The following is a 26,356-nucleotide window of genomic DNA, read 5'->3' as shown; positions in this document are numbered from 1 at the left end:
TGGGTGCGGTGGCTCAAGCGTGTAATCCCAGCACTTTGGGAGGCCGAGGTGGGAGGATCATGAGGTCAGGAGTTCAAGACCAGCCTGGCCAACACAGTGAAACCCAGTCTCTACTAAAAATACAAAAATTATCTGGGCTTGGTGGCAGGTGCCTGTAATCCCAGCTACTCAGGAGAGGCAGGTCTCGAACCCAGGAGGAAGATACTGCAGTGAGCTGAGATCTTGCTACTATACTCCAGAATATCTCGAACCCGGGAGGAAGATACTGCAGTGAGCTGAGATCATGCTACTATACTCCAGACTGGGTGACAGAATGAGACTCCATCTCAAAAAAAAAAAAGAATAAAAAACCTGTTGCACTGAAGTAGCTGTAGAGGGCTCCATACCGTAAGGAAGACTTAAGAGTAACATGCCTGCTTGTAAGGGTTAAACTGGGCAACATGACTCCTGAGATGGTAGATTTTTGTAGAATGTACATTTGGGTGGTATGGCAAAGTAAAGCTTAAGGGAAAACAAGATGCAGAAGAAAATGGAGATTCAAAAAAAGACTACTGTGAAATGAGAACAACTTTAGTGAAAGAGGGCAATCGATGATTAAATAGGAAAGATTTTTCAAAGAAAAATTCTCTCTGCAAATAGCTTTAGATGGAGGAGAAAGGTGGTAAGGTAAAGAAAGCCATTTTTATGGGAAGTCAGCTTCTTGAAAAAACTGTTTGCAATGGATAATTAAGATAACTTGTAATTAAGTTTTTAGGCTTCTTTTTACTACCTACAAACTTTAATAGTTTTAAGTCTGCACAACTGATATTAAGGATATATATTGCTTTAAATAATAAAGTGAGCATATCAAACTTCTAATGAAATTTTAATCACTCTTTGCTGTAGGGAATCAAATCCAAAAATTCAAGATTTCATGAAGCAAAAAGGCTTTGGCAAAGATTTTAAAAAACTAGAATCTTTCTACATTCAAAAGTAAGTTGTTTGAAAGCCTATTTCTGTTTTTATTAATGCTTTTTGTAAAAGTTTATTTAGTAATGTGCTTTATTTTTACATTTTCTCTACATCCTTTGCCTAAGTGTAGATGTGAAAAATCACTAAAAGAAGCAATACCCACTGCTTGCTTTAAATCAGTAACATGGTGACTCCAAGTATTTTCCAATAGCTGTTGAAATATAGGAAGGCAGTCATCTGTTCTAAAAATTCAGCTTGGGCTGGGCATGGTGACTCACGCCTGTAATCCCAGCACTTTGGGAGGCCAAGGCAGGCAGATCACCGGAGGCCAGGAGTGTGAGACCAGCCTGGCCAACACGGTGAAACCCCATCTCTACTAAAAATACAAAAATTAGCCAGGCGTGGTGGTGGGTGCCTGTAATCCCAGCTACTTGGGAGGCTGAGAGAGAATCTCCTGGGAGGTGGAGGTTGCAGTGAGCCAAGATCACACCACTGCACTCTGTACTCCAGCCTGGGCAACAGAGTGAGACTCTGTTTCAATCAATCAATCAATCAATCAATAAAACTCAGCTTGAAGCCCTGGCTACCCTGTGAAGTCTTCACTACCATCCAGCCCCTGAAATTCATTCCATTTTGTCAATTTCAGGAGCATTTATTTTACTATATAGCTGTGCTACCCAGTACAGTAGCCATAGCCACAGGTGTCTGTCCATATGTAAATTAATTAAAATTAATGAACGTTAAAAATTCAGCTACTCAGTTGCATTAGCCACATGTCAAGTGTTCAGTAGCCAGCTGAGGCTAGTGACTGCCATACTGAAAAGTGCATATATATACATTTCCATCCCAGGAAGTTCTACTAGACCATGCTGCTCTCTACAGGGATTGGCAAACTTTCTGTAAAGGGCCAGAGAGTCAAGATTTTAGGCTTCATGGGCCACATACAATTTTCTTTTAACTTAAAAAAATAAACCAAAAACTCAAATTTTAAAACTTAAAAAAAAAAAAAAAAAAGCTTTACAAATATAAAAACCATTCTTAGCCCATGAGACATACAAAAACAGTCTGCAAGCTGTAGTTGCCAACCCTTATGCCGTACCATTTATTTGGCAAGCCCAGGTTCCAGCCTTTGCCTATTCAGCTTTTTGTGTAATGCATTTAAATTTTATTTATCTGCAGAGCACCTGGCATTGTCTAAATATCTGTAAATATTTGGGGACTGTCAGCAACTTTTACATGTAATTTATGTGATATGACAGGCTAGATCATGGTCCCTATCATTTTAAGACAGTCATAAAATTTTAACAGATTGCTGCTTGTACAATTTCCTGAGTTGCCTACCAACTGGATTTGAGGCCACTTCTCCCTATCTTAGGGGTATGTTTAACTCATTCATTCAGCAAATGATTATTAAACCTCCAGACTATGGTAGGTTCTATATCATGTGCTAAAAAGGAGGAAGTACTTGTGACACTTCCCAACTTTAGCTGCTTCTGCTGTAAAGCTGTACTATACTGAAAGGCACCTCTCAAAATGCAAGAAATCCTTGATAGAAAATGTACATGTTTTAAACAGATTGTTAAGCTTGTGATCTAAAATAACTATAATTTTTTTGTAATACTAGGGTTTTGGATATTATTGCAACCATAAACAAGGGATCCATTGTCTGGCAGGAGGTTTTTGATGATAAAGTGAAGGTGAGCATTGTGAAGACTGCATCTGATCAATGTAAGAGCATTATTTTTCTTGGGGCAACTGGGAATTTGTAAGTCTAACTACTAGTATTACCTTTCCAGTGTGGTTAGTGACCACCTTGGACCTCACAGTTCCAAGGTAAGTTTGGTAGAAATGAGACTAAAATGCAAGTCTCAGCCTTAGTTAACTGAACCTAAGTGGTATCCATATATAAGCAAAAGTTAAATATCCAAACTTAAGGTTGATGAAACTTTTCATTTTAAGTCTCTAAAATGAATATCACATGGGCACTAACTCTGAAGGGGACAAAGGAAGTGCAGATTTTTTTTAAGGATCTTAGAAAATTATGTTGCTAGTAATAATGCCTTAAACTTTCAATTTCATCTACTATGTTCTACGCTTAATAATATGTATTGCAATTTGTAACGTTAATAGCTTGCGCCGGGCACAATAGTTGAAGTATGGAAAGACAACGCGTATCCTGAGGAACTCAGCAAAGTCACAGCGTCTGGCTTGCCTGTAATCCTTTCTGCTCCTTGGTACTTAGATTTGATTAGTTATGGACAAGATTGGAGGAAATACTATAAAGTGGAACCTCTTGATTTTGGTGGTAAGTGAAGCAGTTGGTCCAAGTGTTGTGGGTTACTGTGAAGCTGATGGTAAGTGAAGCAACCATTGTTACCTTTGTGTTATGAGTCCCTAACCTCCCACCCCAGAAATCCTTACCTAGGTATCACCTACCACTTACCTTTTATGTTTGATCCTTGATCTTATGTACTTTAAGCTCAGTATCATTTTAAACTCTCAAGAAACCATATAGTTGCTTAAATTCAAGAACTTCAAAAGTATTATAGATCCCCCTAGATTTTATCTCCATTTTCAATGATGACTCCTCACTCTCTACATTCTAAAGCTATTTGATTGCATTAACCTTATATGCCCTCTTCTGAACTGCTTCTCCAATGTAAGACACCTAACCAAAGCTACAGTTTTAGTTCAGTGGATTTCAGGCTGTGTTGTCTTAGGATTCTGAGGAGTAGAATCCTTGGTGGATGGGACAGGAGGGGACATCTGAAGGGTGGAGCTTCAGGCTGTCAGATCCCCTTCATAAAGAACACTCTACTTTGTCCAATTTTGTACATCAGCCTTTAGTACAAAATCCTTGAAAAAGGATTTTGGTATTTAAAAAAGTTTCAGAACCATAGGTCTTATTAATTGGTAATTTTATATACAATGAATTTTATGAGGATCCAAAAGTGATAATTACTGATTTTTAAAAAGCATTAAGTGGCTGGGTGCAGTGGCTTACACCTGTAATCCCAGCACTTTGGGAGGCTGAGGCAGGTGGATCATGAGGCCAGGAGTTCAAGACCAGCCTGGCCAAGATGGTGAAACTCCATCTCTACTAAAAATACAAAAATTAGCCGGGCATGGGGGTGGGTACCTGTAATCCCTGCTACTCGGGAGGCTGAGGCAGAGAATTTCTTGAACCCAGGAGGTTGCAGTGAGCCAAGATTGCGCCACCACACTCCAGCCTGGGTGACCAAGCGAGACTCCATCTCAAAAAAAAAAAAAAAAAAAAAAAAATTAAGTATTCAATTTTTGTTTTAAATGCCAAGAGGTAGAAATTAAAGGCAGGAATGGTCACAGTCCACTAAAAAACTAGTATTCCAACTTATGTTCCCTGGCACACTACTAAATAGACAACCAGGGATTTGAAAAATGGTTTCTGGTGTCCAGATAAGTTTGCATACAACCAAAATAAAACTGTTTAATACTGGCCCACTACGTTAATCTATGGGGCTAACACACACTGTGAACCATGGGTCAGGGCTGGGAATAAAGTTTGCAACCATTATTTTTTGGGAGGGGGGAAGAGGGGCCACCTTTTTTGTGCCACAACCATTAACATCTCCCAAGGTCCTACTGACCACAGGAGAGAAATGTGTTGCCCTAGGATAAAGACAGAGGAAACAAATCTTGATGAAGAAATTAATATTGCCTCTGTGCACAAGCTTTGAGCTTCTGAACTTATATCAATTCAATGATTTTAATTTAGGTACTCAGGAACAGAAACAACTTTTCATTGGTGGAGAAGCTTGTCTATGGGGAGAATATGTGGATGCAACTAACCTCACTCCAAGATTATGGTATGGGATTTACATGATAACATTAGAGTTAAGAATTAAGGTGCCTTAGCTTTCCTTCTCCATCTAAACACAAAAGTACTAAACATAAACTGCTTGGGGGGATGTGTGGTTTAAATTTTAGGCCTCGGGCAAGTGCTGTTGGTGAGAGACTCTGGAGCTCCAAAGATGTCAGAGATATGGATGGCGCCTATGACAGACTGACAAGGCACCGTTGCAGGATGGTTGAGTAAGAAATATTTGTTTCTCAAGCTAGGATACTATTAAGTCCAGTGTGATTTTTAGCCTTCCTATTCAGTGTTAGCTAGTTTCTTTTGCTATAAATAGAAATGTGTGTTACCTAAGAAATAATAATTAGAAGAAACCAGGAATTATTTTTTTGTAGGTAATAATACCTGTAAAGAAGATATATTCAGACTTATGACTGTTTTATAGATACAAAAAATTTTGGTGTAACTTCGAACTCCATCTTGAGTTGCTTTAATTTTCTTCCCTTATTTTCAGTAATGCTGTGATTTAGTGATTCTAATGTAAATTTCTAAGATGACATAAATGAGACCTAAAATATCTTTATTCATGTTATCTATCTACAGACGTGGAATAGCTGCACAACCTCTTTATGCTGGATATTGTAACCATGAGAACATGTAAAAATGGAGGGGAAAAAGGCACAGCAATCTGTACTACAGTCAACTTTATTTTGAAATCATGTAAAATAAGATATTAGACTTTTTTGAATAAAATATTTTTATTGATTGAACCTTGACCCTCTTATTTCTTATTACATATAGAGGCCTGGCATCTTTCTTGAGATAAGCTTAAAGACACCTTCGTGATAGCACTCTTCCGAAGAGTTGAGTGTTTGCTACTAATAGTAACAACTTCATAGATGAACAGCATGATTCAGGTACAGTGGCTTTAAACATCAAAGCATATTTCTCATTAAATTAAAACGGGTGGCTCCAGCGCCACTATCAAAGCTTAAGTTATATCTTTTATCTAGTTCTCTGAAGGTACTGAAACAGTACTTTATTTGTGCAATAAAAATTGTTCTTACTGAAAATGAAGTAGCTAGGTGCTCCTGAATTTCTCTCCAAAAACTAAAACATTTAGGTCAAACCACTTCTCCGGTTGAGCAGTGTATTTTGATCTTGAGAATTCATGGCTTGATAAGTAGATAGTTCTAAGGCAAAAGTAGCTGAGCCTGATGTTAGCGTTCGAAGCACAGTTGAATAACCCTAAGCAAAATAATTTAGGTCATTTATATTATCAAATTTAAGCCTCAAGTTTCTCTTCCTGCTGATTATCTTTTGACTATTAGGGAAAAGTGATGTTGCCACTCATGTGGCTTAGCTATATCACTTCCTTCAAACAGGTCATTTAACTTTTTTCAGGGTAAGTTAGATATAAAAATATCGAGGACAGAAAGCAGAGTAGTGCAAGTATGCTACAGACGTATTTGTTAGATGGCTGTGCCCTTCCTACTACTCTGCTGGCAACCCAGGTGCCTGTCCTGGAGCAGAAAAGGCTGATAGGGGAGAAGAATGATAACTTGCCTTAAAACTGACAATGGTAGAAGTAAGATAAATGCTTGGCAGGGAAAAAATGATCATATAGACTGGCACCACATTTTGGTACAGCACATCTCAAGCTTTGTAGGACTACAAATACCCCCTGGTAATGGTAGAATCCCTGGATTTCCCAACAATTTAAATTCAAAGTCCTAACCATTCCTGCTGGTTGAAACTTAACATTTATTCCGTAAATCAAAGCCTTAATGTTTCTTTTAGGTTACTGATTGTCTATTCACTGGTATATTATATCCCCTGAATTAAGAAGAATATGTACTTTTCCGTTACAAAGTACTTACCATAATATCTGCTAAGGGAACAAATCCAATAACAACTTTGTTGTCCTGACGAGTCTGAATTTCCTGAATGTTTCCTCTTCTTTGTGCCAGATCTGCCAGGACAGGGCTGAGATAATCTCTAGCTACTGTAACCTCAAGACTCATCAGAGGCTCCAAAACTTGCTTATCAGCTTTCTTCAGAGCCTAAAGAAATTAAAGACTGTTAACTTATCTTTCATAAATAAATACTGCCCATACTCTTAAGCCTAGAGCTCATACAAAAAGACATAAGCTTGCTTTAACTCTCTCTTTAAAGGTAACATTTTATAAGATGTCAACAACTACAATATTTGCTGGTATAATAAGCATGATAACATAATTTATAGATCTTTTGTATGGTATGATGCAAGGAGGGGTGTTTAGCAAAGTCTGATTATAAAAAATGACTGTGAACATGTGGTCAGAGTCACAGAAGTCCTCCCCTTTCAAAGATTCATTTGTTCATATTTAAAACTCATGTTGCTGTTCCTGATGTTTATAATTACAATCCATGCCATGCCACATGCCATAGACAGCAATAAAGGGGAGAGCTTGGAAAAATGTAATGCAATAAGGTAATAGAAACATTATGTGAAATCTTTTCTTATTTAGAATCTTAGATTTCAAAGGCCAAGAAGAATACGCATATAAAGACTGTGGAAACTGAAAATGCCTTTCAGAATAAAATAATGGAATTGAAAAAGATGTAAAAATTAAGAGAAAAAACTGCTACAATAAAGAAAAGGATTGAATTCTGTGTATCTAGGGCATACCATGCTCACAGAACTGTTCTTAGTCCTCTTTTCATAATTTTTCCCTGGCAATATTACCTATCTGGAGAGCTTCAAAAACACCTTCAACATGGCTTCCTCAAAAACTTTAAATCCTATGCAGCCCATAGTTTCTGAGTACTCCAGTCTTGTACTCCATTGGCCTGCTTTGGGATAGTGTCTGAATATCTACAGCTCTCCAACATGTCCCACACTGAGCTCATCATTTTCTTTTCCAAACACTTCTACACACATCCCTTTTTCTTATGATGACATCAGTAGTCTTCAGTTCACCTTTGACTTCCTTTTCCCCAAGTAAGCTGTAAGATTTTTTTTTTCCGCTGTTCCTATTGCTGGTATCCTAGGTCAAACTTAGTCCATTTCCTGTCCTCAACTATCTCTTCCCTATTCAAATTCCTTCTGTACTTTGATACTTCTCCCTTCAAAACCTTTAAATTATGCTCCACCATTCTCAGAACAAAGTTCGAACTCTTTAATGTAGTTTTTAAAGGTTTCTCTACAGTCTGACACTATTTTACTTTTTCAACACACGACTCCCCTGCCTTCATCTGATAATACAGTTAAAAGGACTCTTATCTCTGTCTGGAAGGTCCCCCACCGTGCCCAAGTCCTCCAAAATCATCTCAGCTCAAATACAAATATTTCCAAGAATCTTCCCCAATTCCCTACTTCCTACTTTCATGGCATTTGCCCATTTTATCTAATACTTTGGTTATATTTAATTCCCTTACGAAATCATAAGCTCCTTTAGGTAGAATAAAATCTAATCCTATTTGTGTCCTTCTCAGTGCCTGGTGAACTATAAGCACAACACAGATGACTCAATAAATACATGAAGTACTTACAAGCAGATAGAAGGAGACTCCCCATTACAAGAAGCTTAACAAGGGTAGCAGTACTTCCATGAGGAGTATTTTGTTTGAAGTAATGAATTAAAACTAAAGACTAAATGTAAGCTCCCATAAAGTTAATTCTTGTTCTCTAGCATAATCTTATTAAAAAGGTGAATGAACACAGAAATACAGACTTTATTTTTAGAAGACATGTTACACTTTGAAGGACAGGCCAATATATTGGGGGCTTGGTGTCAATTTAGAAACATTATTTTTCAGATTCCCATAAACTTTAAAAATTACTTGGGGACAGGTAATGATGGTGGCTCACAACCTGTAATCCTACCACTTTGGGTTTCGGAGGCTGAGGTAGGCAGATTGCTTGAGCCCAGGAGTTCAAGACCAGCATGGGCAAGATAGTGAGGCCTTGTCTCTTGGGGAAAAAAAAAAAAAAAAAAAATTACTTGAGGGTGAATTTTCTCAATAATATAGTCATAACTACTAACTACTTTGCAGGTAACATTTCTAACTATTAAGTGAACAATATTTAAACTATTTTTTCAAAGCTTTGTTTTTAATCAAAAAGCTATTTAAGAAGTATAAATTTAAACTCATGTGAAAGAGATATTAAGTTTGGCTTTCTTAAGTCAGGGGCTTAGGATACTTAAATTAACTTTGTAATTATAGATTCAAGTACAATTACAGAAAACTGGGTCTCAAACACAGTCCAAGTATTAGAAAATGGCTATAAAAGCAAGTATAAATAATGCAAAATCAATCACTTAAAAAATTAGGGTAGTTCAATGCTGAGAGGAATGCATGGAATCAGCATTCAGCATACCACACTCCTGGGAGTTAATCCAGTTCTGGTAGGTTAATGAGGCAGGAAGTGGAGAGTCCATGACACTTAAGGATAAACTCCCCAGATAACCATACCAAGAAGACCACATTGCTTGATGCTTTGAGAAGAGAAGGTGCTTAGCCTGAATCTGTTATTCAGTGGGACTTAACTGGTTTCAATGGTCCTTGATTAAAGCAATCTTATAATTTAATATAAGTAGAGAAATAATATGGAAACTCTGCACGAATTTGCATGTCATCCTTGTGCAGGGCCATGCTAATCTTCTCTGTATCATTCCAATTTTAGTATATGTGCTGCTGAAGCAAGCACTAAGGCAATCTTATTTGAATAACAATATCCAAAATTGGAACCATATTGGATCTTTAATGTTCTTTAGATTACAGTCCATCTTGGGCCAAGCTAGCCTCAGATCTGTCTTCCAGTCAAACCTACCATGCTTGCCTCTGTCAGGGATGGGAAAACAGAAATGCCACTTAAGGAAGCTTGCCTCTTTATCAGAGTATAAGATCCTCTTTGAAATAAAAGCCTGGAGATTAAGAAATCAAAAGATCCTCCACGATAAGAACTCTTGTTGACCAAAAGGCTGAGGAGGCAAAGACACAAGCTAAGGCTCTGTAAACACAGCTGTCTGCAAGATCAGTGGTACCATACTCAGAAAAGTCACCTGAAAGCCATAAAGATTAGGATAGTTCTGTACCTTTTGCACGCATCTTGAGACACAGGCAGAAATCATAGTTGTGGAGGTACCAGGATGAATTGTCAGGGAATGTAAAGTAATTGCTACATCTTGAACTGGGGATCCAAGCAATGGTCCTAGACAAGGGAAAAAAATTGTATCATATAGCTATGCTTGATGTGTAGTGAAAAGTAATGAGAAGTGCAAAGGAATAGGGAGAAAACACTAACAAAGTTAGGAAAAAGACTGAAATAATCTATAAGGATGATTAAATGGTTGAGTGTGATACTAATGCTTACTCTCATCTGAGCGCCTTACCTTGGAGGCATGCACTGTGAATTCCACTTTTAATGGCCTCTTGGGAGACCTTCAAAAGGCCTTCACTGATACTTTCAGCATACTCAATCACTGGCGTAACAGACGATGTTTCAATTGGCCTTGCTTCCACTTCTACGGTCACCAGATGCCTTTTATCTCCTAAAGTTCTATCTAAGGTATCTATAAACAAATTAAATATTGTACCTCAGAATTAATTCTGGAAAGGTATCAAGGTGCTATAAACAGCAAAATTATCATCAACAAGTTCAGGGTCTCATAAAATATAAAGTGGGAGAGAATATTAACAATGGCACTAAATACAGTGTAAAAATCAGAGTAAAATGCTCTACCAACAAAGCATCTGCTTCTATATTGATCAATGTTAAAACCTGCTCTGTATCACCTCTTGTTTTAACATTAAGGTATGCTGAGGCACATGTTACGAAGATTATACTTTTAAACTTTTCAAAACGTCTTGTAGGTGATTGAAATCCTTTTAGTTACAAACTTTTAAATAAAAATTAAATGATAAAACCTTTAAAAGTACAAAAGGTAAGCTAATGAAAATTAACTCTAAATCCTGACAACCCACAAAAGTTTTACATTGCGTATTTTTCCAGCAATACTTTATGCACTTACTGTTTACTATTTCTTTCCCAAAAAACTAGTAAAATGTTTTTGGTAAGACTGAAAACAGTATCTCTTATTTGCCAACAACCAACAATCTCCAATATTTTACTAAAACAGAAGCATGCCGTATTTATGTGAGGGGCCATGTAATGCACTGACTCATGGCCCAAATCAAAACTAAGAATTAATTATAGTCTATAATTCTTCATAATTCCTCTTCAAGCTCATGTTTATACTGTGAAACATTTTCTATTTAAAATTATACAGGCTTAGGTGTGGTGGCTCACACCTGTAATCCCACCCAGCACTTTGGGAAGCCAAAGTGGGAGGATTACTTGAGGCCAGGAATTTGAGACTAGACTGGGCAATGCAGCAAGACTCTGTCTCTGTAAAAAAATAATAAAAATTAGCTGGGTGTGGTACTGCACACCTGTAGCCCTAACTACTTGGGAGGCTGAGGCGGGAGGATTGTTGGAGCCCAGGAGTTCAAGGCTACAGTGAGCTAAGATCTTGCCATTGTATGCCAGCCTGCTCAACAGAACAAGACATTGTCTCAATATATACGTGTTTATATATAAATATACATGTTTATATATGAGTAACTATATACATAATTTATGTACAAGCTAAAAATGAGCATTCATGAAACCTAAAACTACTAAAGAAACAGAGTATTACCAATATCTAGATGCCTCCTGAAGCAACCACTATCATATATTATCCTCATTATTTTCTTTAGTGTTATATCACATATGCATGTATCCCTAAGCAATAGTTTACTTCTGCTTCATTTTGAATTTGTTATGCTATATGTATATGGCAATTTTTTTGTTCCACATTTGTGAGAGTCGTCTGGACTGTTTTCCGATTCCAGCCCTACTCCCCAACATCTAACAGTCAGCACTTGGCATTCCACTATAAGGAATAACCCTCCCTCTTCTTCCCTATTTATCTATGTATTATTCTAAGTATGAACTTAGAAATTATTTTTTCACAATGATCTATACTTATCTGGGTATTCAAATTAATCCAGATTTGGCCAGCAGAGTCTCTTCAAGCTGGTTCCTGTGTCCTTATATACCCCCCTCACCATCATTTTTTGACCATTTCCTCTCTCACACATAGCATGATATTCCATTATCCTTTTTAATGTTTTATTTCATTTTTAATTAACAAATACTTGTATATATTTATGGGGTTTGTGATCTTTCAATACATGCATACATCATAGAATGATAAAAAGCAGGCAAATTTACACATCTATCATGTCAAAAAACTTATTTCTTTGTACTAAGAAGATTTAAAATATACATTATTAACTACAGTCACTGTGCTGTGTAATAGATCATGAGAACCTATTTCTCCTGTCCAATTGAAACTCTGTACCCCACTTCATCAACATCTCTCCTTTCCCCAGCTTTCCAACCCTCAGCCTCTGGTAGCCATCATTCTACTGTTCTGCAAGTTCGACTTTTAGAAATTCCACATATGTGAGAGATCATGCCCGTTGCACCTAGTTTTGATAGTTTCTTGTTCATTACTAACACAAGTGGCCCTTGAACAATGTGGTGGCTAGGGGTGCCAAACTCCTATGCAGTCAAAAATCCATGTGTAAATTTTGAATCCCCTGAAACTTACCTACTATAGAATACTGTTAACAGGAAGTCAGTCTTACCAATAAATAGTCAATTAACACGTTATATGTATTTTATATTGTATTTTTACAATAAACTAGAAAAAAAGAAAATGTACCAAGAAAATCTAAGAGAAAATATATTTACTAAGTAAAAGTAGAACATCATAAAGGTCTTTATCCTTGTCATCTTTGCATTAAGTAGCCTGAGGAGTAAGAAAAAGAGGGGTTTGGCTTGCTGTCTCAGGGATGGCAGAGGCAGGACAATAATCCATGTATAACTGGACCTGCACACATACTTCAAACCCATGTTGTTCAAGGGTCAACTGTACTTTCCATATCCTCTTTTATTTCTTCAAAGATAGTATTTGTATATTCTACATCTCATAACTCCAATAATTGAAGCCTTTGCTGGTGTGACTATTGTTTCTATTGCCTTTTTGCTCATTGTGCTTTTTCTTATGGTTTTGTGATTTAAAGAGAATTTTATTGTGAGTAATATTCTTTAATGTGTGGGATTTCTTTTTTTTTTTTTTTTTTGAGATGGAGTCTTGCTCTGTTGCCTGGGCTGGAGTGCAATGGCATGATCTCAGCTCACTGCAACTTCACCTCTGGGATTCTAGCAATTCTCCTGCCTCAGCCTCCTGGGTAGCTGGGATTATAGGCACTTGCCACTATGCCCAGCTAGTTTTTGTTTTTTTAGTAGAAACGGGGTCACCGTGTTGGCCAGGCTGGTCTTGAACTCCTGACCTCATGATCTGCCCACCTCAGCTTCCCAAAGTGCTGGGATTATAGGCGTGAGACACCACGCCTGGCCATGTGTGGCATTTCTTTGAGGCCTGGGTTGATTGATGTCTTTGGAGAAGCCCTTTTCTCCAGGTTCCTTGGGATACTACCAAGCCATGAGCACTTTACACTGAAGAACTAAGTTCTCCTTGGTCTGGAGTTTTTCAGGGCACACTGGTTCTATGAACTTAGGCTAAAGACCTGTATCAGAAGCCTATGATTACAAATTCTCAGAAACCTTGTCCCCTTACCATAGAGCCAGACAAGCAAGTTTCCTTGCCCTCTGCTTTTGCAGAAAGGACTTTCCCTAGTTAATTCTTTCCACGAGGATATGGCTCTCAAGCACTAGTTAGAGATGATTACAGATTCTTCTAGAATAACTATAGCCTATATTGCTGACTTTCCCCAGATTACTACTCCAGCTTCCTTTTTGACCTCTGGAAAATTCTATTACATTCTAGTCAGCTCAGATATTAAAAGTTGTTACTTAGAGTTCTCTAGCATTTTTAGTTTTTCCAGATAAACAGTCCAGAAAGAGCACTCCTCATGCTATTTGCTCCTGTATTCTGCTTAATTTTTCAAGTTTCAGTGAAATGTAACCATCAGGACTTTTCACAAACTAATGAGCAGCTTGAAAGTACCTGGTTATCCTAAATGTCTTTTTTTTTTTTTTTTTTTTTTAACAATTTCCCACAAACCTGTCCACATTTTCTTCTTGGGGGTGAGTAGCAATAATTGTTGTCATGTTTTTTGGCTTAAGGGAACCAAATTAAAATCATATGTAGAAAAATTATGAATTTTTACATTTGGGAACTGAAGTATAAAAACTATACTTTCTCAAGATTACTATCAGCATAGAATAATCCTATTTATTAAGTACTGAAACTGACTTTCTACTTTTACTTTATAGAGTAAAAATAACACATTGACTTCAAATTCTTAGACTAGTTCTGATAGTGAGGACTGGGACAAGCCATCGACTTCAATGGCTTACTCTATTCCATGACCACTGAAAAGCACATTTGGTTGACGAGTGGTCATCCAGGAGATGTTATGGGTGATAATGAAATAGGGTTTTCTGTATTCAAAACAAAATCTTAAAAAACAAAAAAAACCCCTACATACATAAAAACCGTCTCCTCTGATAGAAGACATTAGTGACTGTGAACACTGCTTTAAGCAACTAAATAGAGAAAGACAGAGAGAAAAAGCAAATCCTAAATGTTTTACTTTTTACCTGTGGCACGAACTGAGTTTAGGATGGTCTCTCGATATGCCACCTGGAGTGGCCCGAGATAGGTCTCCAGTCCATATTCCCTCTTGATTCGATCATGAATAATCTCTATATGTAACTCCCCCATACCACACAGAACAGTCTGGTTACCAGAGGAAGGAAATAAAAGATTAAGGGTAAATTATATTTATTGCAGAACACTATATAAAAGTATGACGTTAATATATATTTATTTTTCATTAATTAGTTTCCTTTGTAATTCTTGTTTTGGCCAGGGGCTCTTACATCAAAACATTGCTTTTGACTTTTCTGACTGGAATAATGAATCAATAAAAAGTGAATTACTTAGCCATTCTCTCCTCCTTCTTTGATAGTTAAATTATCTGCTGGGCAAGTGGCATCTGGCTAAGACTAATGACGCCAACACTCAGCTAGATACCAACATTTCCCAACCACAAAGCCAAATTTCTGGCCAGTGGAAGATGAATATAATTGATGTGGACAGCTTCTGGGTGGTGCCTGTAAGAGGAGAGTAAAGCCCTTTTCTTAACGAAAATGTAGGCAACTGTCATGACACATGAGAATGAGGGCTATACCTTGTAAATGGGCAGAATAACCTTTCTCCAAAACCTTTCCCAACATCATGGGCATTTCCCAACCATCCAGGGCACTTTACAGCTTTGTAAGCAGTCAAAACCTTCAGACTAGCTTGAACCTTCATATGAGGGAGAAACTGACTTTTATCTTTTTTGAACCAATGAGGACTAAAGGTATTAGTGTATTCGCTTGGATCTGTGGAAGGGACTGGTGACTAAAGGTCAACGACATGGACAGTATGTGATCAAGCCCCAATAATAATTCTGGCCACCAAAGGCTTGGGTGAGTTTCCCTGGTTGGCAATACTCTGCCAGGAGGGTAACATGTCCCTGAGGATAAAGGAAGCATTGCAAAGGTTTAAAACCCTCCCAGACTTTGCTCTATGTGTCTCTTTGGCTGATCCTAATTTAAATACTTTTGCTGTAATAAAACTGTAATCACAAATTTAAAAAAATCACTTGGTATAGGACTGCTATACTTTAAGTTACAAAGTGAACTATTTGGGGGAAATAGTTGTAAAATAATACAAATAAAATGACTTGCTTATAGATATCTGTACATATATACTTACAAAAATATATTATGCTGCATAACACAGCACAGCAGAAGAACACATGTTTGGGTAAAAAGTGTGAAAGGCACAGGTGCTGTGGCTCATGCCTGTAATCCCAGCACTTTGGGAGGCCAAGGTGGGCGGATCACCTGAGGTTGGGAGTTCGAGACAAGCCTGACTAACATGGAGAAACCCTGTCTGTACTAAAAATACAAAATTAGCTGGGCGTGGTAACGCATGTCTATAATCCCAGCTACTCGGGACGCTGAGGCAGAAGAATTGTTTGAACCCGGGAGGCAGAACTTGCAGTGAGCCAAGATCGTGCCACTACATTCCAGCCTGGGCGACAAAGCGAGACTCTGTCTCAAAAAAATAAATAAAACTGTGAAAGGCTATTCACCAAGTTTTCAGTGGCTACCCTGCAGAATGAGATGGAGGAACTGAAAAACAGACTTAATTATTTACTTGGTAGATTTGTGTATTATTTGCTGTTATTTTTAAATGTAGTGCCAGTTTCTATTTCATTTATTTTTACTTACTTTTTTCAAGACAGGGTCTTGCTCTGTCACCCAGACCAGAGTGCAGTGGTATGATCAGAGCTCACTGTGGCCTTGACCTCCCTGACCTCCCAGGCTTAAGCAACCTTCCCACCTCAGCATCCTGAGTCGCTGGGACCACAGGTGCATGCCATCACACCTGGCTAATTTTTATTTTTATTTTTTTTTGGTAGAAACAGGGTTTCCGTATGTTGCCCAGGCTGGTCTTGAACTCCTGGGCTCAAGCGATGCTCCCAAAGTGCTGGGATTACATTTCGATTATTTAAATAATCGATTTTTTAAAATAAAACATTTCTGTTTTAATTACGATTATCATACTCTTCAGTATCAATTAAACTAAATTACTACCTCATTTGGCTAGCATTTTGGGAAAATAAAGTAATCTATGCTTTCCAGGTTAACTTATGTCAGTTTATCCTTTTTAAAGACAAATTTATAAACTTAAGAAACTCCTTCTAAAATCTTATATAAACATCACCCTATCCTCCTAAAAAGAGGATGCAGAATGTAATTTAACCTTTTCTTGATGAATCAAAACATCTGTTCTACTGTGCTATATTATACAGCGCAGTTCTGCACCTACTTTAACACTCTTACTTCCTCTCACATTGTTACACTGTAGTCTATCACTTCTTTCCCAATTTAGGTGTTTTACTGTCTTCAAAAGCACCTTCCAATCCTCCTAGTATGCTTCTTTTATAAACCTTAGCATAAAAGGCTCAAGGCTTTGTCTTGATTAAACCTGATTTCAAAATTTCACAAAAAGCTGTCTTCAGGAGGGGTAAAAAATGTTGGAGAATTGTTTATATATGTGAAGTGTAATTAACTATATAGAGAATTAAGGAAAATGTGCTTATTTAGCTTGATAGTCAACATAAAAGCAGAAATTAGTATTATGAGAGAATTTTAAAAAGGCTTTTCTTTCAGGGCACAGACTTAATCAGTGCTTTAGACAGACAGACAGACACACACACACACACACACTCTTATAGAAAGGCTTCTGGAGTGAAGCGATAATATACCTACTTGTCCAGAGTCAGGATCTAGCCTCACTTTCAAACTTGGATCTTCACGCTGAAGACATTTCAATGCATGTTCCAAATCTACGGGATAAACAACTGTTATATTTACATTTCATTTTTTAAAAATAATTATATGTTCTAGTGGGCAAAATAAATGGATAAGCAAACAAATTTTGAAAAAGAAATTTCAACCAGGCGTGGTGTCTCACGCCTGTAATCCCAGCACTTTGGGAAGCTGAGGCAGAAGGATTGCTTGAGCCCAGGAGTTTGCGACCAGCCTGGGCAACATAGCGAAACCACATCTTTACACAAAAAAAAAAAAAAAAGAAAGAAAGAAAAAAGAAAACTTCAAATAGTCATACATACTGCAGAGACAAAAATAAGCTGACATAATAATGATGGGAGGCTACTTGAGATTGAGTGGTCTAGGAAGGCCTCTCTGGGGTGATTTAAGCAAAGACAGAAATGAATAAACAAACTATAAGCAAAATCCTGAAGAAAAGGAATCCCAGATAGAGGGAATGGCTACACAAGGAACAATGTGCTGTTGGGAAAAAGAGCAAGAAAACTAGCAGCTAGACATCAGTGGACAAAAGGAAGAATAGCATCAGATGAGGAAGGAGATGTGTGGCAGGGATCATATCATGTAAGGTCTTGTAGGCCACGGTGAAAAGTTTCAGTTTGCACTGCGAAGCCACTGAAAGGTTTTAAAAGGAACAGTAACATAATCTGATTATATTTTCCAAAGATCAATTTAGGAGCTGACAAAAAAGTAAAATGCCTTCAGAAAAACTGGCAATAATGAAGTACCAAAAGGAGGCTAAAATTACATCATGAATAAACAGGTATTAGTATAACTCTATGATGATGAATTATCACAACCACAGAAAAAATAATGTATATTTTAGATGGTATTAAGTATGCCATCTAAAGTGATATTTTAATACACTCAATTAAGTATACTCTACCTCTTTTTATAAAAGAAATATGTTAGAAGTTCCACAGACAAAGTGTAGCTAAAGAAAAGAGCTGAGCACTGGATTAATGAGCTAACCTTATCAGTCACACATTCAAAGTATCTTAGGTATACAAATCAGGCATTTTAGACCCACACTATCCAAATGGTAACCACTAGCCATTTGGAGGTATTAATGTTATTAACTGCCAAGTGCTGTAAATGTAAAATAAACACCAGGCTTCCAAGACTTACCATGAAAAAAAGAATGTAAACTATCTCAGCAATACATTTTAATACTGATTATATGCTGAAATAATATTTTGATATACTATGAAAACTTATTTCACCAGTTTGTTTGCTGTGGCTATAAAAAAATTTTACATTATATATGTAGATCACATTATATTTCTACTGGACAATACTGTTCTAGACCCCTGACATCCCAAAGTGGGCACCAAGGACCAGCAACACTGGTAACACCTGGAGTCTGACGGAAACGCAGAATCTTAGGTTCTGGACCTACTGAGTCAGAGTCTACATTTTAACAAGAATCCCAAGAGATGCGTATGCATGTTCAAGGTTAAGAGGCATTATTGTAGATAATATTTTAAGCACATACAGATACTCAAAGACAGTACATGCGTATGACACTAAGTGACTTTCAGAATAAAAGTAACTTTACTGTAAAATAAATTCATTTAAAAATATTTACAATGTTAGCATTTTAACAGGTATCAAGGGTTATAACTGGATTATGGGGTAAGTACAATAAAAGCACAGAAAAAGAAACATGTACATCTGCCTGAAAGAAGTCTAAGTAAGGGAGCTTTGGTAAATCCCTTCCTCTTGGGGGCTCAGGACCCCTAAGCTAATGCCCATTAATGAGACTTTGGATACCAAACTTTTTCTCCTAAAGTAGTTAAAGGCTTGAATTCTTAGGTGCAAAACTGGCTGGTGCAATTTAACTGAAAGCCCACAATTTGAATTTAGGTGCTCATGCTGCATCTGAAATATAAAATGACTCTGAAATATATTTCAAAGAATCCATGGGTTACTTTGCTTGGGCAGCCCCTGCTCTTAAGTGCCTGGTCACCTCTGATATAACCAGCTTGGTTAACTTTGATAATTAGGCAGCCAGATTCATCATCACCTGATCCTTTTCCACTAGAGTAAAAACTATACCTGACTGGCCTCAGAGCATTTAAAGTAACAGAAAAACTGTTGTTAGGCCCTTTTTAACTTAAATGCTGTTCTTTCAGCAAAGTGGACACAAAAAGACTCAGTTTCGGTTTCCTTCGGTACTGGTGGGGCTGTCTTACATCTATACTCAGATTTCTTTCATGTGAACTCCATCTGGGGAGGTAAGCAACTGTAACCTCTACTGGGCTAGGGATCTTCCTTTCTCCCCACAGGGTCCTCAGGAAGACAAGGGGAGGCAACAGAGATTGCATTTTTCCTCCTATAATCTGTGAGTCCAACTTGTTTTCAAAGGAAAAAGAGCTTCTAATGCCACCTCTAGAACCAGAAGGTTTGTCCTTAAACAGTCTAATATAGGAATTCAGTGAGAGCCTCATAAAGTGTGATGCTTGAGATGAGACCTAAAGAAAGGGTAAACGGTCGGGTACGGTGGCTCACGCCTATAATCCCAGCACTTTGGGAGGCCGAGGTGGGTGGATCACCTGAGGTCGGGAGTTTGAGACCAGTCTGACCAACATGGAGAAACTCCGTCTCTACTAAAAATACAAAATTAGCCAGGAGTGGTGGCGCATGCCTGTAATCCCAGCTACTCAGAAGGCTGAGGCAGGAGAATCGCCTGAACTTGGGAGGCGGAGGTTGTGGTGAGCCGAGATCATGCCACTGCACTCCAGCCTGGGTAACAAGAGTGAGACTCTGTCTCAAAAAAAAAAAAGAAAGGGTAAACGTTTTCCAGGCAGGTAAGATCATGGGCTACTATTATAGTGCAAGAGAGAACAGAAGAAGAGAAATAGTGATGCAAAAAAGAGTACAGTATCTTCAGGAAATCACAATTACTTTACTGTGGGAGCATAACGTGTGGCTAGGTACTATAGTTTTATTTTTCTTTGGGTTGAAGAAGAGAGTCAAAAGGAAGGCGGAAGTTTCAATAAATGAAGCCAGACAAGAAGGCTGTGGCAGAGGCTACTAGCAGCCTTCCACTCTACTCTGCTGCCGCCTACTTAAAAGGCTGCTTTTACCAGACTTCCTTGCAACAGGTGGCCATATGTCTCAGTGCTGGCCAATGACATAGAAGAAATCTTAAGAGAAAAGGGGTATATCTTCTTCCTTCCCCTTACTCCTTTCTGCTGTCAGCAACTCCAAGGTGATACCCGAGGCTGCAGGAATTATGCACTCAGATAAGACAAAAAGATTAGAGCCTGGATCCCTGACAACACTGTGGAGCCACTCTAATCCCTGGCTACCAATTCAAGGCTTCTGTTATGAGATAGAAATAAATTTTTGTCTTATTAAAGCAATTGTTATTTGGAGGTTTTCTGCTATATGTAACCCAATCTAATTGGAAATTATAATTGGAATCATGGGCTTTACATACCACACTGAAGAGTTTGGGTGTGTGCTAGAAGTAATGAGAAGCCACTGAAAAAATCTGAGCTAAAATGCTAAAGAACAAAGTAACAAACAAAAGTTCAAACGAGGTTATCCACAGTACACAAATTTCTTCATTGAGTTCTAGAGGTTGAGGTAGAAAACAAGGTAAAACAGCATTTTTATACATGATGATGAGAAACTGAGTGGGTTATGAATCAGTTACTGTCTAATCTAATATATTAGAAGGGCAGTTCTAAGACCAGTTACTTAGAATCCCATAGATAGCACTACAAGAGTAAGGAAGAATATGAGAAGAATGGCCAAGAAATAAGAAGAGAAAAAAATGAAGGCATTTGTAAAAATCGAAACATCTTAAAAAACAAGACCAACCACAGGAAATGTTTACCAATATATTCAGATAAAATTTACCTCAATCACATAAGAAATCTCTTGAGGGTATATTGTAACTATTTTATATAAATTATCAGAGCACTAATTAGTTGACACACTATGACCATTTATACCTGGCTGCTTAGACACTGACGGGGGTTCTATGGTACAGAAGAAAACAGGTTCTGGAATCTCCACTCCAGCCAATAAAACTCTCTCTGCTTCATTGTTGTGTTTGTGCTTCTTTTCTCCCTCCCTTTCGGCTCTACGAGCTGCAGCTAATGCGCTGGACTTGGATGAGACAATGGTGTCTCCAGTGGCAGTCTACAAGCAAACAAGATGACTTGGAACAAAAGTGGCATTTAGCAAGCGCTCATCTTCCACCAAGAATCACAATATAAGAATTTTTTTGGTGGCACTTTCTTTTCATCAGAATGTAAAAGAGAAATAAAATTCAAAAAGCTCATTAATAACTGTGTAAGTAAAGCTAATTTAACTTGCATAAGAATTCTATTCAAAATATTATTGTAATAAATTCTAACAAACAATAAAACACACACACATACACATCCAAAATTATTTGGCAAAACAAATGTACCTTCCTAAATTTTTAATCATAACAAGACAGGTTAGGGAGAAGTCCATTAGAGTGTTCTACCACCCATAAGAATTTATTCTTTTTTACAGAAAATCTCCTATTAACTAAAATAATTAACCAGAATACCCTTAACTGTGCAGATTGCCGGCTTCCATGTAGAGCCCAGTTATCTTTTAAAAACTATAATTTCACTTTTAAACTTTTATATTGTGAAGTTCTGTGCCAGTTTCCTTCTCTGTAAAAACAATCCTACTAGAGCAATAGTCCCAACGTATTTGTAGAGCTCCTTTAAATACATACAAGGAGCTCCTGCCTTCAGGGAGATAGAGGGGACATTCCAAAGTTCAGTAACCAGTCAAATAGGAATTTTCTACTGAAGGATTTTCTTTTTTTTTTTTTTTTTTTTTTGAGACAGAGTCTTGCTCAGTCGCCCAGGCTGGAGTGCGGTGGCACGACCTCGGCTCACTGCAAGCTCTGCCTCCCGGGTTCACACCATTCTCCTGCCTCAGCCTCCCAAGTAGCTGGGACTACAGGCGCCCGCCACTACGCCCGGCTAATTTTTTAAGTGCTAGGATTACAGGCGTGAGCCACCGTGCTACTGAAGGATTTTCAAACTTGAAACTAATCATGAAGAGTTAAAATGTTTAAAATAACAATGTTTACTACATAAAGGTTAATGAGAAAATTATATTTTATTTAATACATATAAATGAACAATCCTTAGTTTTAACCTATCAAAAATAAATACAACATCAAGTATTTTCATTTATTCATCCTACAGTTATCTATGGAATGTCTACTATATGCAAGCACTGATCTATGGACTGTAGAGCCATGAACAAAAAAGACAAAAATCCTTGCTCTCATGGAGCCTTCACTAACAAAACATCTTGTTATTACCTGATCAGTTGTAAGTCTAGGTGAAATTTTCTGCAATGCTCAAGATAGGAATAAACCCAATGGGAACAAAACAATATTTTATATAAACTTAAAACACACATATATGTATATACATAAATACCTATAAACAGTATGCTATTTTACTTGGATTTCAACTTTATATGAACACAATCCATCCTGTCTGTGGTCTTCTGTAATTTACTTTTCTTCCTAGTAAATGTATGAGATTCAGCCATGTTGATAAATATGCCACAATATTCTTTATTCTACTATTGAGGGACATTTGGATTGTTTATGGGTTTTTGATATTACAAGTTGCTTACTTGTAATTAAACATTTAAGCTGTTATTTCCTAGAGAAATCATTTGGTCACTTACATGTTTAAGCCCAACAGTCAAAGCAATGTTACCAGCAGTCAGCAAAGGGATTTCTACATGTTGGTCAGCAAACGGCAAAAGCAGACGACTTATTCTCTCCCTGTAAAATCATGATTTTATATTAGTAAAAGTATTTTTAAAGAAATGAGTACAGTTTTATAAAGTAAACTAAGCTTCTACTTACGTGCAGTTTCCATTAACATTATGAATGGCCAACTGGGGTTTTATTGTGCCTGAGTAAATGCGCATAAAAACCAGTGGTCCTCGCTGCTTGTCATGGAGAACTTTAAATGCCAATGCACATAAGTCATCCTTATACCACTGCCTATAAAATAAACATTCCAAAAAGGCCTATAAAACATACTTCCCATAACTGCAGAAACTTACCCTTCATGTCCCCAAAGATCTCTTTTATCTTCTAGTAGAGATACTTAGAGCCACTAAGTATCTTTGTTACATAACTCTCTTTTTCCATTGACTAAATTACTCAATAGAGATCTTACCATTAATTCCTCAAAACTAAAAATAATGGATTATCTTCCAAATATCACCTCTATTTGCGAATAATTTCATTGCCAAGAGCTCTCTCCATGAAGACTACACCTGGGAATATCATACCACTTATCAAGAAATCAGCACAGGGTAAATAAACAGGTACTTTCCAATTATTGCTTTTATGCTATCCTTCCACTTTCTGTTCTTACATAACCATAAAAATCTATACTATAAACTTGAAATTGTTCACATAACCAACACTCACAATAGAATGATGTTCTTAAACTGGTGATCACTGGTAAGTTTTAGAATTGAGTTCTCCTGCAATTGCCAAATTTTGTGCATCTAAGGAGAGCTCCATATTTTCATTAGTTTCAAAGGAGTTCCTAACTTAAAGTAGTTTAAACACTTCTGTGACAGAATTTCTCCAATCTTATTCCCATTTCCTCCAATTTTTAACTTTAATAATACTAATATAGAGCTTACTATACCAGGCACTGTTCTTCGTGCTTTACAAATCATTTAATTCTTACAAGAACACCATGAGATAGGTCCTATTCTTTGCATTTTTTAGATGAGATGTTAAGCAACTTGGAAGAGCTAAGATTTAAATCCAATAGTACAAAGCCTGTGCTCTTCACCATCATGCCTCTCCAATTTAGAGGTATGAAAAGTTATTAATGTCAGAATTAAGATAATTAAAGTCCATTTCTCTGCCATTTTACACATTGCTTACTCAGATTTTAAAGGACTTACTACTTAAGTACAAAGCTTTTAGTGACAATAGGGGTAAAACAATGACCTTTCTTTATAGCCACAAAATATTCTGAGCTTATGAAAAATCCTGAAATCTAGATGAATATAAATATAACTACAGAATATTTAACAAACATCCCCAGGATACCACTTTTCTAAGACTAAGATGGCAGGGTCAACACTTAAACTTTTACACAGTGAAAAGACATACCTCCTAGCTCTATCTGTAAGATATTCTCTTTTTACAAGAGATGAAAAATGTTCCTTTCAAGCAAAAATTACTATGGTTCCTTATATCATTTGCAATAACACTCACCATTATTATTAAAAAATGGTGATTTAATTACTTTTCATAAAAGTATTTGCCTACTTGTTTCTTCAAAGCTAAGAATTTTAATATATGTGATTGCATACTTACAGAAATTCATAGTTATGCTCTTCAGGTGAAGGCAAGTACATAGTAACAGCATCTAACAAAGGCTGTATCCCTTTGTTTTTCAGGGCACTTCCACAAAGCACAGGCACTGCTGTCTGAGCTAGTGTCACTCTATGTATTGCAGTCTGTAGCTACAAAGCAGAGAGACAAATGAGCATTTATTTTGTGTTCTGGTCTCGGCCAGAAGCTCAAAATTAGAGGTTTTCTCTAACCAGCCATGTACACAGCACTCCTCACCACACCTCCATCACTTTGTTGGCTTAGTTTTTCTTTTTAACACTAATCAGTACCTGGCATGTTAGATATTTATTAGTTTATCTGTCTCCCATTCGCTAGAATGTAAAATCCATATGAGCATTACCCCTGGAAACACTGCTAAATCCCCAGAAACGAGAAAAGTGGTTAAAATAGGTGCTCAAAAACATTTCTTGACTAAATTAATTAACATACTTATGATTTAACCTTGATAGTCTAACAGAGAAACTGGTCATAAATAAACTATATACATCTGAGTTATCATTTCTTCAATTAAATTAAATCCATATTAAACAAAATCCAAGGGAAAAATGAGAAATCCAAGTAGGAAAATTTTTAGAAAGATTTCAAAAAACCAGAAAAGCTTGAGTGTGTTTGCAGGCTATTATTGGTGGGTCAATCCTACTTTAGATTGTGAGCTCTCTGAAAACAGAAATCATGCTATGTGAAGATGGGGTACAATAAATATCACATTTAAACATCCAAAAATAAACAGTTTCAAAACTGACATTTCATTCAAAAGAAAAAATCACTTTCATTCTAACTTTTGAGTGGCTCAAAAATATGTTTCAGCTCTTATGTTTTTAATTATTCTAATGAATACTAAGTGAATTTGCTAGGCTCATCTTTGGCTCATTTTACAGATTATTACTTAGAAACACTTTGCTTGGCAATTCTTATGTTTCATAAAGAAAAATAAAGAGTAAATTTGCCAAATTCATGGGGAATGTCCTTGGCAGAACAAAATAGCATTTCCTTCAAGAAATCTGTCATAATTCAATTACTATCAATATTTTAATTGCCTCTTCTCTGGCTTACTATATGTCAAAAGACAAAAACAAAGAACTGTAATGAGTTTCAATAAAAAATTTAAAAAGATTCAGAAAACAATGCTCTGAAAAAAATGATCATTGTAGTAGCCTGAAACAACAGTAAATTTTAATACAAACTTTCTGTGATCTCCCTAAACATCCTTAGAGGAATTATCATGATGAAAAGACTATAGAGAATGAGTAGTTAACTAATGCTGACTCAACAGAAGTTAAACAGATTCAATTTTTAATTTTGTAAAGTCAATTTTTAATTTTGTAAAGTATGTTTGAAAGTAATAAATCACTGCCATTAAGTATTGTATTAGCAGTGATTTTAACTTAATGTTCTCCTAACTTTAAACTTATGGCTTTTTTTTTTTGAGACGGAGTCTCACTCTGTCACCCAGGCTGGAGTGCTGTGGCCGGATCTCAGCTCACTGCAAGCTCTGCCTCCCGGGTTCACGCCATTCTCCTGCCTCAGTCTCCCGGGTAGCTGGGACTACAGGCGCCGCTACCTCGCCCGGCTAGTTTTTTTTTTGTAGTTTTTAGTAGAGACGGGGTTTCACCGTGTTAGCCAGGGTGGTCTCGATCTCCTGACCTCGTGATCCGCCCGTCTCGGCCTCCCAGCACTTTGGGAGGCC

General features: G+C 37.1%; 2 protein-coding genes and 1 non-coding gene across 5 annotated transcripts in view; 1 reads left to right on the top strand and 2 right to left on the bottom strand.

Annotated features, from left to right (window-relative positions):
• HEXB (hexosaminidase subunit beta) overlaps positions 1–5,553 on the top strand; it is a 28,358-nt gene extending 22,805 nt beyond the window's left edge. The window contains exons 9-14 of the mRNA XM_023207982.2: positions 886–972; positions 2,576–2,648; positions 3,082–3,256; positions 4,706–4,796; positions 4,918–5,022; positions 5,387–5,553. Of these exons, the coding sequence (XP_023063750.1) occupies positions 886–972; positions 2,576–2,648; positions 3,082–3,256; positions 4,706–4,796; positions 4,918–5,022; positions 5,387–5,444 (589 nt within the window). The 3' untranslated portion in view covers positions 5,445–5,553. The remainder of the gene's footprint in view (positions 1–885; positions 973–2,575; positions 2,649–3,081; positions 3,257–4,705; positions 4,797–4,917; positions 5,023–5,386) is intronic.
• Positions 5,473–26,356, bottom strand: part of GFM2 (G elongation factor mitochondrial 2) — a 48,950-nt gene continuing 28,066 nt past the window's right edge. For all 3 annotated transcript variants that reach the window (XM_023207977.2, XM_023207979.2, XM_023207981.2), the window contains 10 exons: positions 24,631–24,779; positions 23,146–23,286; positions 22,962–23,061; positions 21,221–21,410; positions 17,178–17,254; positions 14,448–14,586; positions 10,162–10,341; positions 9,865–9,980; positions 6,664–6,846; positions 5,473–6,031 (listed from right to left, as the gene is read on the bottom strand). In XM_023207977.2, the coding sequence (XP_023063745.1) occupies positions 5,903–6,031; positions 6,664–6,846; positions 9,865–9,980; positions 10,162–10,341; positions 14,448–14,586; positions 17,178–17,254; positions 21,221–21,410; positions 22,962–23,061; positions 23,146–23,286; positions 24,631–24,779 (1,404 nt within the window). In that variant the 3' untranslated portion in view covers positions 5,473–5,902. The remainder of the gene's footprint in view (positions 6,032–6,663; positions 6,847–9,864; positions 9,981–10,161; positions 10,342–14,447; positions 14,587–17,177; positions 17,255–21,220; positions 21,411–22,961; positions 23,062–23,145; positions 23,287–24,630; positions 24,780–26,356) is intronic.
• On the bottom strand, positions 9,370–9,476 carry LOC111539962. Its single transcript, XR_002730852.1, has one exon. It is a non-coding gene; the product is annotated as a U6 spliceosomal RNA (small nuclear RNA).

This window comes from Piliocolobus tephrosceles, chromosome 4 (assembly GCF_002776525.5).
Source record: "Piliocolobus tephrosceles isolate RC106 chromosome 4, ASM277652v3, whole genome shotgun sequence".
Lineage (NCBI taxonomy): Eukaryota > Metazoa > Chordata > Mammalia > Primates > Cercopithecidae > Piliocolobus > Piliocolobus tephrosceles.
This window is presented reverse-complemented; position numbering and strand designations above follow the sequence as displayed.